The 12,354-nt window shown below is 52.0% G+C and overlaps 1 protein-coding gene across 5 annotated transcripts in view; it reads right to left on the reverse strand.

Annotated features, from left to right (window-relative positions):
• SEPTIN11 (septin 11) overlaps positions 1–12,354 on the reverse strand; it is a 63,285-nt gene that overhangs the window by 8,572 nt on the left and 42,359 nt on the right. For all 5 annotated transcript variants that reach the window (XM_029073658.2, XM_029073656.2, XM_029073660.2 and 2 more), the window contains exons 3-7: positions 10,455–10,650; positions 6,014–6,200; positions 2,676–2,837; positions 2,164–2,260; positions 1,470–1,638 (exon numbers count right to left, since the gene is read on the reverse strand). In XM_029073658.2, the coding sequence (XP_028929491.1) occupies positions 1,470–1,638; positions 2,164–2,260; positions 2,676–2,837; positions 6,014–6,200; positions 10,455–10,650 (811 nt within the window). The remainder of the gene's footprint in view (positions 1–1,469; positions 1,639–2,163; positions 2,261–2,675; positions 2,838–6,013; positions 6,201–10,454; positions 10,651–12,354) is intronic.

The raw sequence follows: 12,354 nt of genomic DNA on the forward strand, positions 1-12,354 counted from the left end.
ACGCACACAGGTGTACGTACAAGACTCAGGCCTGCCCAGAAGCACCATTCTGCAAGCCCAGCCTGAGGAGGAGGGTGGAGCCTCAGAAATCAAGGAGAGAGGAGCAGGAAGAAAGAGAGGGACAGATAGGCCCCAGCCACGGGGAGCACAGGATGCTGCCGTTCCTACCCGATGCCTTCTCAGGGACCAAATCACAATTCTCCCACCGAGCCGTCGCTGCCGGGAAATTCCAACGGCCGGCTCCTGTCTCCTTCCTAACTGGACTCAGATTTATGGAGCACAAAGTGCAATGGACCGGAAGGGAAAACACAAGTGGGAAACCAAGACGATTTGCAGAACGGGCGTCAGGAAATCGGTGTGTGCATTTGCGTGCACACACACGATCTAGCTTCCTCCTCCTCGAGGAATTCGGGAAATTCTGCTCCTGACACTGACGGATACCGCAGCCTTTGTAATGGGACATTGAGGATGGGGAGAGGGTATGGGAGGGGCTGAGTCTGCGGTGGGGAATGTTAGAAAGAAATCAAACCACCCCCCCCCGACCTCAGACTATCCTCTATGCCACTCTGCTTCATGCAAATCGGGTTGGACCCAGTCCCTGTCCCAAATGGGACAGGAGCATGGCATAGTAGAAAGGGCACAGGCTTGGGAGTCAGAGGACTTGGATTCTCATCCCAGCTCTGCCACTTGTCTGCTGTGTGGCCTTGAGGAAGCCACTTAACTCCTCTGTACCTCAGTCACCTCATCTGTAAAATGGGAATTAAGACTGTGAGCCCCATGTGGGACAACCTGAGTACTCTGTATCCACCCCAGCGCTTAGAACAGTTCTTGGCATAGTAAGCACTTAACCAATACCATTAGTATTATTATTATTATTCAATCCCCATTTTACAGACGAGACTCAGAGAATAATAATAATAATGTTGGTATTTGTTAAGTGCTTACTATGTGCAGAGCACTGTTCTAAGCGCTGGGGTAGATACAGAGTAATCAGGTTGTCCCATGTGAGGCTCACAGTTAATCCCCATTTTACAGATGAGGTAAGTGAGGCACAGAGAAGTGAAGCGACTTGCCCACAATCACACAGCTGACCAGTGGCAGAGCCGGGAGTCGAACCCAGGACCTCTGACTCCGAAGCCCAGGCTCTTTCCACTGAGCCACGCTGCTTCTGTAAGTGAAGTGACTTACCCAAAGTCACGCAGAAGAGAGGTGGTGGATCCGGGATTTGAACTCATGACTCCCAGGCCCGGGCTCTACTCTCTGGGGTGACCAGAGATCAGCATCTCCCTGATACAGCAGACCGCCTACACAACCACCGCCCCCATAACTCAACAGTCACCGCTGACCCACCCAATCCCGAAGCCAACGAAGACTACAGCTCCCGAATCTCGGCCCTGGCCGTTCCTCCCGTCCTCCCCCCGCATCCCGCAGCGTCCCCTCCGCCGCCGCCGGTCCCCGCCGGCCGGTACCTGAAGGGCTCGCTGTCTGGGTCGGTGTCCTTGAAGCCCATCTCGTCGAGCTTGCAGCGTCGGTAGAGTTCGTAGTGCTGGGTGTGCGTCTGCTCACGCAGGTCCTCCATGTTCACCCGGATCAGCATCTCCCGCAGCTTCACGAAGTCACAGTGGTTCTCGTTTTCCACTGCAAGACAGCGTGAGGTTGCTGGTGTGTCTGTGGCTCTCTCTCTCAGAGCCGTGGACCCTCCCGTGCCCAGAGGTTAGAATGAGGCTGGACTGGGGCCAGGGTAGGGAAGATCAGCAGGCAGATCCAGTCCTCCTCCCTCCTAGTGCCTCAATCACTCCTAACTGGACTGTAAATCCCAGAGCGGTCCCTTGCCCCCTGGGAGAGAGGTACAGGGCTCGGGAAGTCAGAGAGGAGGCAAAACGCGCCGCCCCCATCACTTCCTGCCAGCTGGCTGCCCTGCCCTCCCAGCGTGGAGAACACCGGCCTCCTCAGGCTTCACGTCCCTCCTCCTTCCTCCCCTCTCAATCACCGTCCCCTCCCCTGACCCAATTTCCTCCCTTTCAGAGGTTGGTCGGCGAGGCCCCCAGACCAGGCCGCTGCCACCCAGGGAGCAGGGATGGGCAGTGTGTTTTCTTGACCCTCCCAGCCTCAGGGCCAGGCCACCATTTCTGCCAAGACCACCCCATCTGCCCCGGCACGCACCCTGTACCACGCCCCACGGGTATTGCCTGGCCTTGGCCATCTTGTTGCCGATCTTCACCTCCTCGGTGCTGCCAACCACGGCGAACGGAAGGTGGACCTGTTGGAGAGAAGGACCACTTCTGGGTTTTGCTTTTTTTTTTTTTTTTGAGACCCCCCCAATCTCCAGCTCCGGCCCTGTCCCCTCAATACCTGGATCTGTCCCTCGATTCCAATAATAATAATAATAATTATAATAATAATTATGCTATTTAAGTTCTTCCTGTGTGCCAGGAACCATACTAAGCGCTGGGGTGGATACAAGCTAATCAGATTGGACGCAGTCCCTGTCCCACGTGGACCTTTGGTGCCAGAGAGAGGGACTGAGGAGGTGAGGAAGACAAGAGGCATAGGAGGGACAGGGCGACAGACTGACCAAAAGATGGGTGATGACACCCGTGCCCTCTGCCCAGTGGCAGGGGTTAAGCCCTGGGGGACAGGACCGTCTTCCGGGCGTCTGCCCCACGGGGACTTACACTCATGGTGGCGTTGATCTCGGCCACGGTCTCCTCGTCCGTGGGGAACTGGTAGATCTGCACGCCGTTGCTCACGAGCTCGCTCATGATCTTGCTCTTAAACCTGTGCAGCTCGTTCTTGGCGATGGTGTCCGCCTTGGCGATGATGGGGATGATGTTCACCTGCAAATCCGACCAGCCTGGCTCAACCCGGGACTCCCGCACCGTGCTTCTCCTCCCACCATCAGAGCCTACCTCACCATGCGCTCCTCCTCACACTGTGCCCTGCTCCAAATGCCCTCCTCCCACAAGCATGGCCTGCCCCACTGTGCCCTCTCTCTCCAAGCGCCCCTCCCCAAACCAAGCCTTGCCTTACCGTGCCCTCCTCCACCCACTGTGATCTGCCTCTCCATGCCCTTCTCCCCACACCGGGCCCTGCTCCACGTGCTCACCCCTCCCGCAATCGTGGCCTGCCCCAATATGCCCCCTTCCTCCCACCGTGCCCTGCCCTTTTATGCCCTCCTCCCCACAATGTGCCCTGCCTTACAATGCCCTCCTCCTCACACCATGCCCCCCTCCACAACTGTGACCTACCTCTTCTGACCCTCCTCCCCCAACCAAACAATGCCCTCCCCAAACTGTGCCTCAGAGGGCAGGGCAGAGGGGAAGATCCAGGGCAAGGAGAGGGTAAACCGTTTATCTGGGAACAAGTTATCCTACATTTCCAAGGGGAACTGGGACTAGACCAGACAGGTGTGACCCTCCCAGCCAATCAGAAAGCACACAAAAGAACATATCACCTGGTCAGAAGTCCACATCCGCCTAGGGCAAACCCAATCACTTGGTTTGACTTCACGCCGACACCCAAGTGTAACAAGAGGTAAGCTCCTTCTAAACTAATCTTGTTTTGGGCAGGGAATGTGTTTACCAACTCGTTATATTTTATTCTCCCAAACACTTCATTCACTGCTCTTCACACAGTAAGAGTTCAATAAATTCAACCGATTAAGATATGCCTCTGCACACTCAGGACAGTTTGGAGAGGAAATGGCAGCATACGCTAGAGGCTCTGAACGACAGCCTGGACAGAAGAGCTGGGTTCTAAAACTGTGTCTCAGTGCTCAGTTTCTTCATCTGTAAAATGAGTAAAAGAGACCTATTCATCCTACTTCTTAAGATTGTGTGCCCTTTGTGGGACAGTGACTGTGTCTGAACTGCTCATATCTACACCACCCAAAAAGTGCTTAATTAATGCCATCACTAATTTCAAATGCAGCAGGATATGGGACATTGAGACCCCATCAGGTTCTGGCTTCTTTGCCCAGTGCAAGCCCAGTTGTGAGGTGGGCTGAGAGGATTTTCTGGTTTTTTGGGTTTTTTTTAAATGGCACAAGTTAAGGTCTTATTATGTGCCTGGCGCTGTAGTAAGCACTGGGGTAGGTACAAGCTTATCAGGTTGGACACAGCCCCTGCCCCACATGGGGTTCACACTTTTAATCCCCATTTTGAAGATGAGGTAATTGAGGCAGAGAATAATAGTAATAATAACAACAATGGTGGTACTTGTTAAGTGCTTACTATGTGCAAAGCATTGTTCTAAGCGCTGGGGAGGATACAAGGTGATCAGGTTGTCCCATGTGGGGCTCACAGTTTTAATCCCCATTTTCCAGATGAGGTAAATGAGGCACAGAGAAGTGAAGTGACTTGCCCTTGGTCACACAGCTGGCAAGCGGCGGAACCGGTATTAGAACCCATGACCTCTGACTCCCAGCCCGAGCTCTTTCCACTGAGCCACGCTGATGTGGCGGAGCCAGGTCCAGGTCCTCTGAGTCCCAGGCCCGTGCTGTGAAGCAGCGTGGCTCAGTGGAAAGAGCCCGGGCTTGGGAGTCAGAGGTCATGGGTTCAAATCTCAGCTCTGCCACTTGTCAGCTGGGGTGACTGTGGGCAAGTCACTTCACTTCTCTGTGCCTCAGTGACCTCATCTGTAAAATGGGGATGAAGACCGTGAGCCTCACGTGGGACAACCTGATAACCCTGTATCTCCCCCAGCGCTTGGAGCAGTGCTCTGCACATAGGAAGCGCTTAACAGATACCAACATTATTCTTCTTCTTCAGTAAGCCATGCTGAAGCCGAGTCTATTTGGAGGGCGGGGATTTGGGCGGGGGTTCGGTCTGAGCTGGGGGTGGTGGTCATGGGGATGAGGGAAAGAGAAAGAGAGAGGGAATAACCCGGGTGACCTGGAATTCTGGGGCAGACGAGAGGTTTCTTAGAGCACTGTATTAACTCCTTTACACCACTGGAGGACACCACAGTCCATCACTAGTGTCTTAGGTTCCAGGGAGACATTAACCTCCGGCCAAAGAAGTGACCACGTCGGCTGTCCAAGGATCAGGATCTGGGGGGAGCGACTCTGTCCGGGCCCCTTCCCCACCCGCCCTTTGACCTCCGAGAAATTTTCCCGGCGAAAAACACGGTTCGCGAGCAGGGCGTGAAGCCTGGTGCTTGTGTTGTCGACAGGACCGCGGGAATAACCCGGGGGGAGAAAGGTTCTGGAACAGCTCAGTTTGGGACAAAGGGAATCGCTTCCGGACAGAACACCACAGGATCCGATCTCAGGGGCCAGGCTAGAGCCTGCTGAATCAATCAGTCGTATTTATTGAGCGCTTACTGTTTGCAAAGCGCTGTACTAGGCGCTTGGGAGAGTATGGCAACGCAGAGTTACTAGATATGTTCCCTGCCCACCCCGAGCTCACACTGAATAATAATGTTGGGATTTGTTAAGCACTTACTATGTGCAGAGCACTGTTCTAAGCGCTGGGGTAGATTTACAGGGTAATCAGGTTGTCCCACGTGAGGCTCACAGTCTTAATCCCCATTTTACAAAGGAGGTAACTGAGGCCCAGAGAAGTGAAGTGACTTGCCCACAGTCACACAGCTGACAAGTGGCAGAGCCGGGATTAGAACCCATGACCTCTGACTCCCAAGCCCCGGGCTCTTTCCACTAAGCCGCGCTGCTCCTCCCTGAACCACCCCGAGTCCTGCTTTGATCCTCTGACTGGAACGGTGACTCAGGAGACCAAGAAAAGTGCCAGGCAACAGCTCGGACCTGGATGGAGACCAGCCAACCCGTTGCCCTCATCAGACTCCTTGAAAGCGGAAATCTTGAAATTTCACCCTCCTGCACTGCACCTTCTCACATCCCCTCCCCGCAGCCACGGCAGAGACACAGAGTCAAGGCGGGTGCCTGCTGCAGAAACACCACCGGTAGCAGAAGACCGGTCTGGATTATTGCAGAAAGACTGACGCCGCCTTACTTAACCCCCTCTGTGGACCTAGTCTGGGCCGGAGCGTTCAGTACCTTGCTGTCGAGCTTCTTCATGGTGACCAGGTCCAGGGACTTGAGCGAGTGGCCCGTGGGCGCGATGAAGTAGAGGCAGGCGTGGACCCTGGTGTCGTGGTAATTGAACAGGGAACGCTTGATCTTCAGCTCCTCCTGCAGGAAGGCTTCGAACTGGGTGTCGATGTATTCCACTATGGGTTTGTAGCTGGGGCGGGCGGGGCGAGAGGGCAGGGAAGGAGACGCTTCAGCTGGGTTTCGGGCCGGCCCCCACGTCGGGCAGCCAGGATCCATCGAAATCAAGGCCTCCCCATTCCCCGGGGGCTCCCTCAGGCTCACGGGCCCAGCCACTAATGTAGACAGGCAAATCTGCATAAAACTGTCCCTCTCCATCCCTTAGAACTTCTTTTGCCCAGAGTCTACCTAAACTGTGGCCCCTATGTGGGACAGGAACTATGAATAATAATAATAATAATAATTATAACCATCATCATTGTGGTATTCGTTAAGCGTTTACTATGTGCCAAGTACTGTACTAAGTGTTCGGGTGGATGCAAACAAATTGTGTTGGACACAGTCTCTGTCCCAAGTGGGGTTCACAGTTTCAATCCCCATTTTAATAATAATGATAATAATGGTATTTTTTAAGTGCTTACTATGTACCAAGCACTGTTCTGAGCGCTGGAGCACTGTTTTACCGATGCGATACCTGAGGCACAGAGAAGTGAAGTGATTTGCTCAAGGCCATACATCAGACAATTGGTGGGGGCAGGATTTGAACCCATGTCCTCATTTCCAGACCGGGGCTGTTTCCACTAGGCCATGCTGCTTCCACATCATCTATGCACTTGGGTCTGTATTCCTTAAGCACTTCGAGATGTGAGAAAGTACTTATGTAGATATCCTTATCCTCGATAGCTTCCCCTACCTGTAATTTATTTGATTGTCTTTCTCCCCCAGTAGACTAAAAGCTCTTTGTAGGCAGGAATCATCCCTACCAACTCTATTGTACTGTCCTCTTCCACCTGCTTTTTATTTTTCATAATGGCATTTGTTAAGCACTTACTACTACTACTACTACTAATAATAATGTTGGTATTTGTTAAGCGCTTACTATGTGCAGAGCACTGCTCTAAGCACTGGGGTAGATACAGGGTAATCAAGTTGTCCCTCATGAGGCTCACAGTCTTGGCTCAGTGGAAAGAGCATGGGCTTGGCAGTCAGAGGTCATGGGTTCCGATACCGGCTCCGCTGCTTGTCAGCTGTGTGACTGTGGGCAAGTCACCTAACTTCTCTGGGCCTCAGTTACCTCATCTGTAAAATGGGGACTAAGACTGTGAGCCTCACGTGGGACACACTGATTACCCTGTATCTATCCCAGCGCTTAGAACAGTGCTCTGCACATAGTAAGCGCTTAACAAATACTAACATTATTATTAATCCCCATTTTACAGATGAGGTAACTGAGGCACAAAGTTAAGTGACTTGCCCACAGTCACACAGCTGACAAGTGGCAGAGCCGGGATTCGAACCCATGACCTCCGACTCCCAAGCCCATGCTCTTTCCACTGAGCCACACTGCTTCTCTATGATCCAGGCGCCGCACAGATACAAGCTAATCGGGTTGGACACAGTCCATGTCCCACATGAGGCTCCCGGCTTTAGTCCCCGTTTTACAGATGAGATGACCGAGGCAGAGAGCAGTCCACAGACAAGTCACACAACAGACAGGTGGTGGAGCCAGGATTAGAACCCAGTTCCTCTGACTCCCAGGCTCGAGCTCTTTCCACTAGGCCGTGCTGCTTGGCACACAAGAACAAAGCCCCCTTTTCCTTCAGCTCCCCATCACCCCTACTCGCTCCCTTTGCTCTATCCCCGCTCCCCACAACACTTGTGTATATATAATAACATATCTGAATTCTATTTATTTATATTGATGCCTCTTTACTTGTTTTGACGTCTGTCTCTCCCCTTCTAGACTGTAAGCCCAGCGTGGGCCAGAATGTCTCTATCGCTGAATAGTACTTTCCAAGTGCTTAGCAGAGTGCTCTGCACACAGTAAGCATTCAATAAATATGACTGAATGAATGAAGCACCCAATAAATTCTATTGATTGATGCCCATCCCCTTCCAGTCCTCCCCACCCCCTCAATTCCTGCTCCTCTTCCGCCTCCCTCTCCCAAATGGAAAAGTTTGCACCCCTCAGCCCCCAAATCAGCTATGCCTCAGGACCGGAAGGGAAAAGTCCCTTTTCAACCAATCACATCTCAACCTATGATACAGCCTCCGTCCCCTGCCGAATTTTAGAAGCCGATCTATGGATTATTATTTCAGATTCTGCCTCAAGGGCTCTGTCACTTGAGCCATAAGATGCAGGGGAGGAAGTTAAGCAACGGCTGTCAAGAGATGTAAGAGTAAAAATAAATAAACCGAAGAGAAACATTTGGTCTCTAGGCTAGCATCACGCTCTCCGCCTGCGTCTCCTTGGAAACCTTACATGATGTGACCCAAATGAGTCAGAGGTTTTCTGAAGAGGCTTCAAGCTGGAGTCCTGGGGAGTGGTCCTGCTGGGTGGGGTAGTCCCGAGGTAATAATAATAATAACGATGGCATTTGTTAAACGCTTACTATGTGCCAAGCACTGTTTTAAGCTTTGGGATAGATACAAAGTAATCAGGTTGTCCCACGTGGGGCTCACAGTCAATCCCCATTTTACAGATGAAGTGACTGAGGCACAGAGAAGTTAAGTGACTTGCCCAAGGTCACACAGCAGATAAGTGGCAGAGCCGGGATTAGAACCCACATCCTCTGACTGCCAAGCCCTTGCTCTTTCCATTAAGCCCACCGATCCTCGTCAGGCCAAAGGCCCAGTCCAGAGCACTACTCTGAAGTGGGTGCTGGGCGCGGTGGGCAGGGAGAGGTGCTGAAGGAGAAGAATAATAATAATAATATTGGTATTTGTTAAGCGCTTACTATGTGCAGAGCACTGTTCTAAGCGCTGGGGTAGACACAGGGGAATCAGGTTGTCCCGCGTGGGGCTCACAGTCTTAATCCTCATTTTACAGATGAGGTAACTGAGGCCCAGAGAAGTGAAGTGACTTGCCCACAGTCACACAGCTGACAAGTGGCAGAGCGGGGATTCAAACTCATGACCTCTGACTCCAAAGCCCAGGCTCTTTCCACTGAGCCACGCTGCTTCTCAAGTGGCAAGAGCACAGAACTGGGAATTGGGAAACCTGGGTTCTAACCAGGGCTCAGTCACTTGCCCGCCGTGTGCTCTTAACCAAATCACTTAACTTTTCTGTGCCTCAGTTCTCTCAGCTGTAAAATGGGGATTAAAAACCTGTTCTCCCTCCCTTTAGACTGTGAGCCCTATATGGGATGGGGACTGTGTCTGATCTGACTGTGTTGGAGCTACCACAGTTCTTGGCACATAGTAGATGCTTGATAAACACCATAGTTACTAGCACCATCATTAATGGCACTTATTGAGTGCATACTGTGTGCAGAGCACCTTATTAAAAAAAAAAAATGTGAGCCCCACGAGGGACAATCTGATTACCCTGTATCTCCCCCAGCACTTAGAACAGTGCTCTGCACATAGTAAGCGCTTAATAAATACCATAATTATTATTAAGAGAGCAGAATACACAGAGTTGGTAGACACAATTCCCTGCCCACAACAAGTTTACAGCCTAAAGGGAGAGACGGGCATTAATATAAGTAAATAACAATAATCCTTAACAATATTAAAGAATCCTCCTCGGGGAAGAGATCTTGAAAATCCAGCCTCACCAGTGAACTGGAAACTCTGGAAGGAGGGATCTAAAAGGATTCATTCAGTAGCACTTACTGAGGACCCAGGGTCCTATAATAGATGCCAGGTTGGATTCGAGTAAGGAAGACATGGCTCCGGCCTTCAAGTTGCTTTCAGTCTACTATGTAATCCTCCGAATGAGCCACGTTTCCTGACCAACAGCCTCTTGGGATGGGCTCTTATGGGTCCAGTGTGGCACCCCCTGCTACCAGCCGGCACCATTCATTCAATAGTATTTATTGAGCACTTACTATGTGCACAGCACTGTACTAAGCGCTTGGAATGTACAAATCGGCAACAGATAGAGACAGTCCCTGCCCACTGACGGGCTTAGAGTCTAATCGGGGGAGACAGACAGACAAAAAGAGTAGCGATAAATAGAATCAAGGGGATGTACATCTCATTAAAACAATAGCAATAAATAGAATCAAGGTGATGTACATCTCATTAACAAAATAAATAGGGTAATAAAAATATATACAATTGAGCGGAGGAGCACAGTGCTGAGGGGAGGGGAAGGGAGAGGAGCAGAGGGAAAGGGGGGAAAAGGGGGCTTAGCTGAGGAGAGGTGAAGGGGGGGTAGAGAGGCAGCAGAGAAAGACACGGAAGACACGGCTCCAGTCCCGTCCCGAGAACCCAGGCTCACCTGTCATCTTTGTTGATCTGGTCTCCGAAGCCCACTGTGTCCACGATGGTCAGCTTCAGGCGCACGTTGCTTTCCTGGAGCTCATAACTCCGGGCTTTCAATCGCACCCCGGGCTCGTTGTGCGTGGCCGGTTCGCTCTCGAACTTGGTGTTGAACAGGGTGTCCATCAGCGTCGACTTGCCGATGCCAGTCTCCCCTGAACGGGGACAGAGAGGTGTCAGGGCTCGGCCCTCGTCCACCCGCCCTCGGCTGCCTGTTTGCCTGAACCACCGCGGGCAGTTTTGGGCCGGGGCAACTAGAACCAGGGCTACAGCCCGGTCCCTTACAAAGGCCACCATTTGGCCCCTTAAAAGTAACATTGATGGTATTTACTTAGTGCTTACAATGTGCCAGGAGCTGTAATAAGCACTGGGATAGATACAATCAGATCGGACTCCCTCCGTGTCCCTGTCCCTCCCTGGGCTCACTGTCTAAGAAGGAGAACAGGAATTATTCCCATTTTCTGACGAAGAAACTGAGGAGCGGAGAGGTTAAGCGACTTGCCCAAGATCACACAGCAGGCAAGTGGCTGAGCCGAGACTAGAACCCAAGTCCTGTGGCTTCCAGTTCTGGGCTGCTTCCACTGGGCCCTTCCCTGCCCATTGAATCTGAAGGACCATGGCATTTGTAGGGGAAGCAGCATGGCCTAGGGAGTCAGAGACGTGGGTTCTAATCTCGGTTCCACCACCTGTTGGCTGTGTGACTTCAGGCAAGTCACTTCACTTCGCCTCAGTTACCTCATCTGTAAAATGGGGATTAAGACTGCGATCATGGACTGTGTCCAACCTGACTACCTTGTATCCACCCCAGTGCTTTGAACAGTTCCTGGCACACAGTAAGTGCTTAACAAATGCCATTATTATTATTACTTTTATTTACACTCTACCAAGTGCTCAGTAAAGCGCACTACAACCAGTAAGCTCTAAATAAATACCACTGATTGACTGATTGCAGCCTCCTTCTTGAGGAGGGGAAGGGGAAGGCAGGACTGCGCTGTCAAATCCAAGCAGCCTTTGCTCTAAGACTAGCAGAGGTCAATGCATAGGTGGCAGCGTCCCAGTCACTGTGCAGCGTGGCCTAGTGGGTAGAACACGGGCCTGGGAGTCAGAAGACCTGGGTTCTAATCCTGGCTCTGCCACATAGCTGCTCTGTGATCTTGGGAAAGTCACTTCACTTCTCTGTGCCTCAGTTACCTCATCTGCAAAATGGGGATTAAGACCGTGAGCCCCACGTGGGACAGGGGCTCCGTCCAACCCGATTTACTTGTATCCACACCAGGACTTAGGAGAGTACCTGGCACGTAGTAAGCGCTTAACACCACAGTAATTACTATTATCACTGATCGGCAACAGAACACGGAATGGGGTGAGGGGGGCAAAAGAAGAGGAGTCCTGGGTTGGGGGAAATCCAGGCCAGAGGCTGGGGGGGACCTCACCCTCTAGACTGTTAGCTCATGGTGGGCAGGAAATGTGTCTGTTTGTTATATTGCATTCTCCCAAGCGCTTAATACTGCGCTTGGAAGCGTGGTCTGGCCACACCAGGGCTGGGATCCACAGGAGGAGGAGAGAAGGGAGTCACGGGACAGAGTGGCATACAGCCAGAAGCAGGCCAATGTATGAAGCCACCCAGCTTCCTCTCTAGGGTAACTTGGCAACGGGCCGGGCTGCGATTGCAAGGGTATCCAGGTTCTCCTAGTAGAGGGAAAATGGGACTGCAGCAGCATCAGCAGCAGCAGCAGCAGCAGCAAGGGGCCGGGGCTAAGGTGCCAGAGGTCAAGTGAGATAAGACAGTCTTCCCCTTCCCCTCCCTTCTTCCTCCTGCCTGCTTTTCCTGGAGAGCCATGGAATTGCGCAAATGCTCT

Source organism: Ornithorhynchus anatinus, chromosome 10 (assembly GCF_004115215.2).
Source record: "Ornithorhynchus anatinus isolate Pmale09 chromosome 10, mOrnAna1.pri.v4, whole genome shotgun sequence".
In the NCBI taxonomy this organism is placed as follows: domain Eukaryota; kingdom Metazoa; phylum Chordata; class Mammalia; order Monotremata; family Ornithorhynchidae; genus Ornithorhynchus; species Ornithorhynchus anatinus.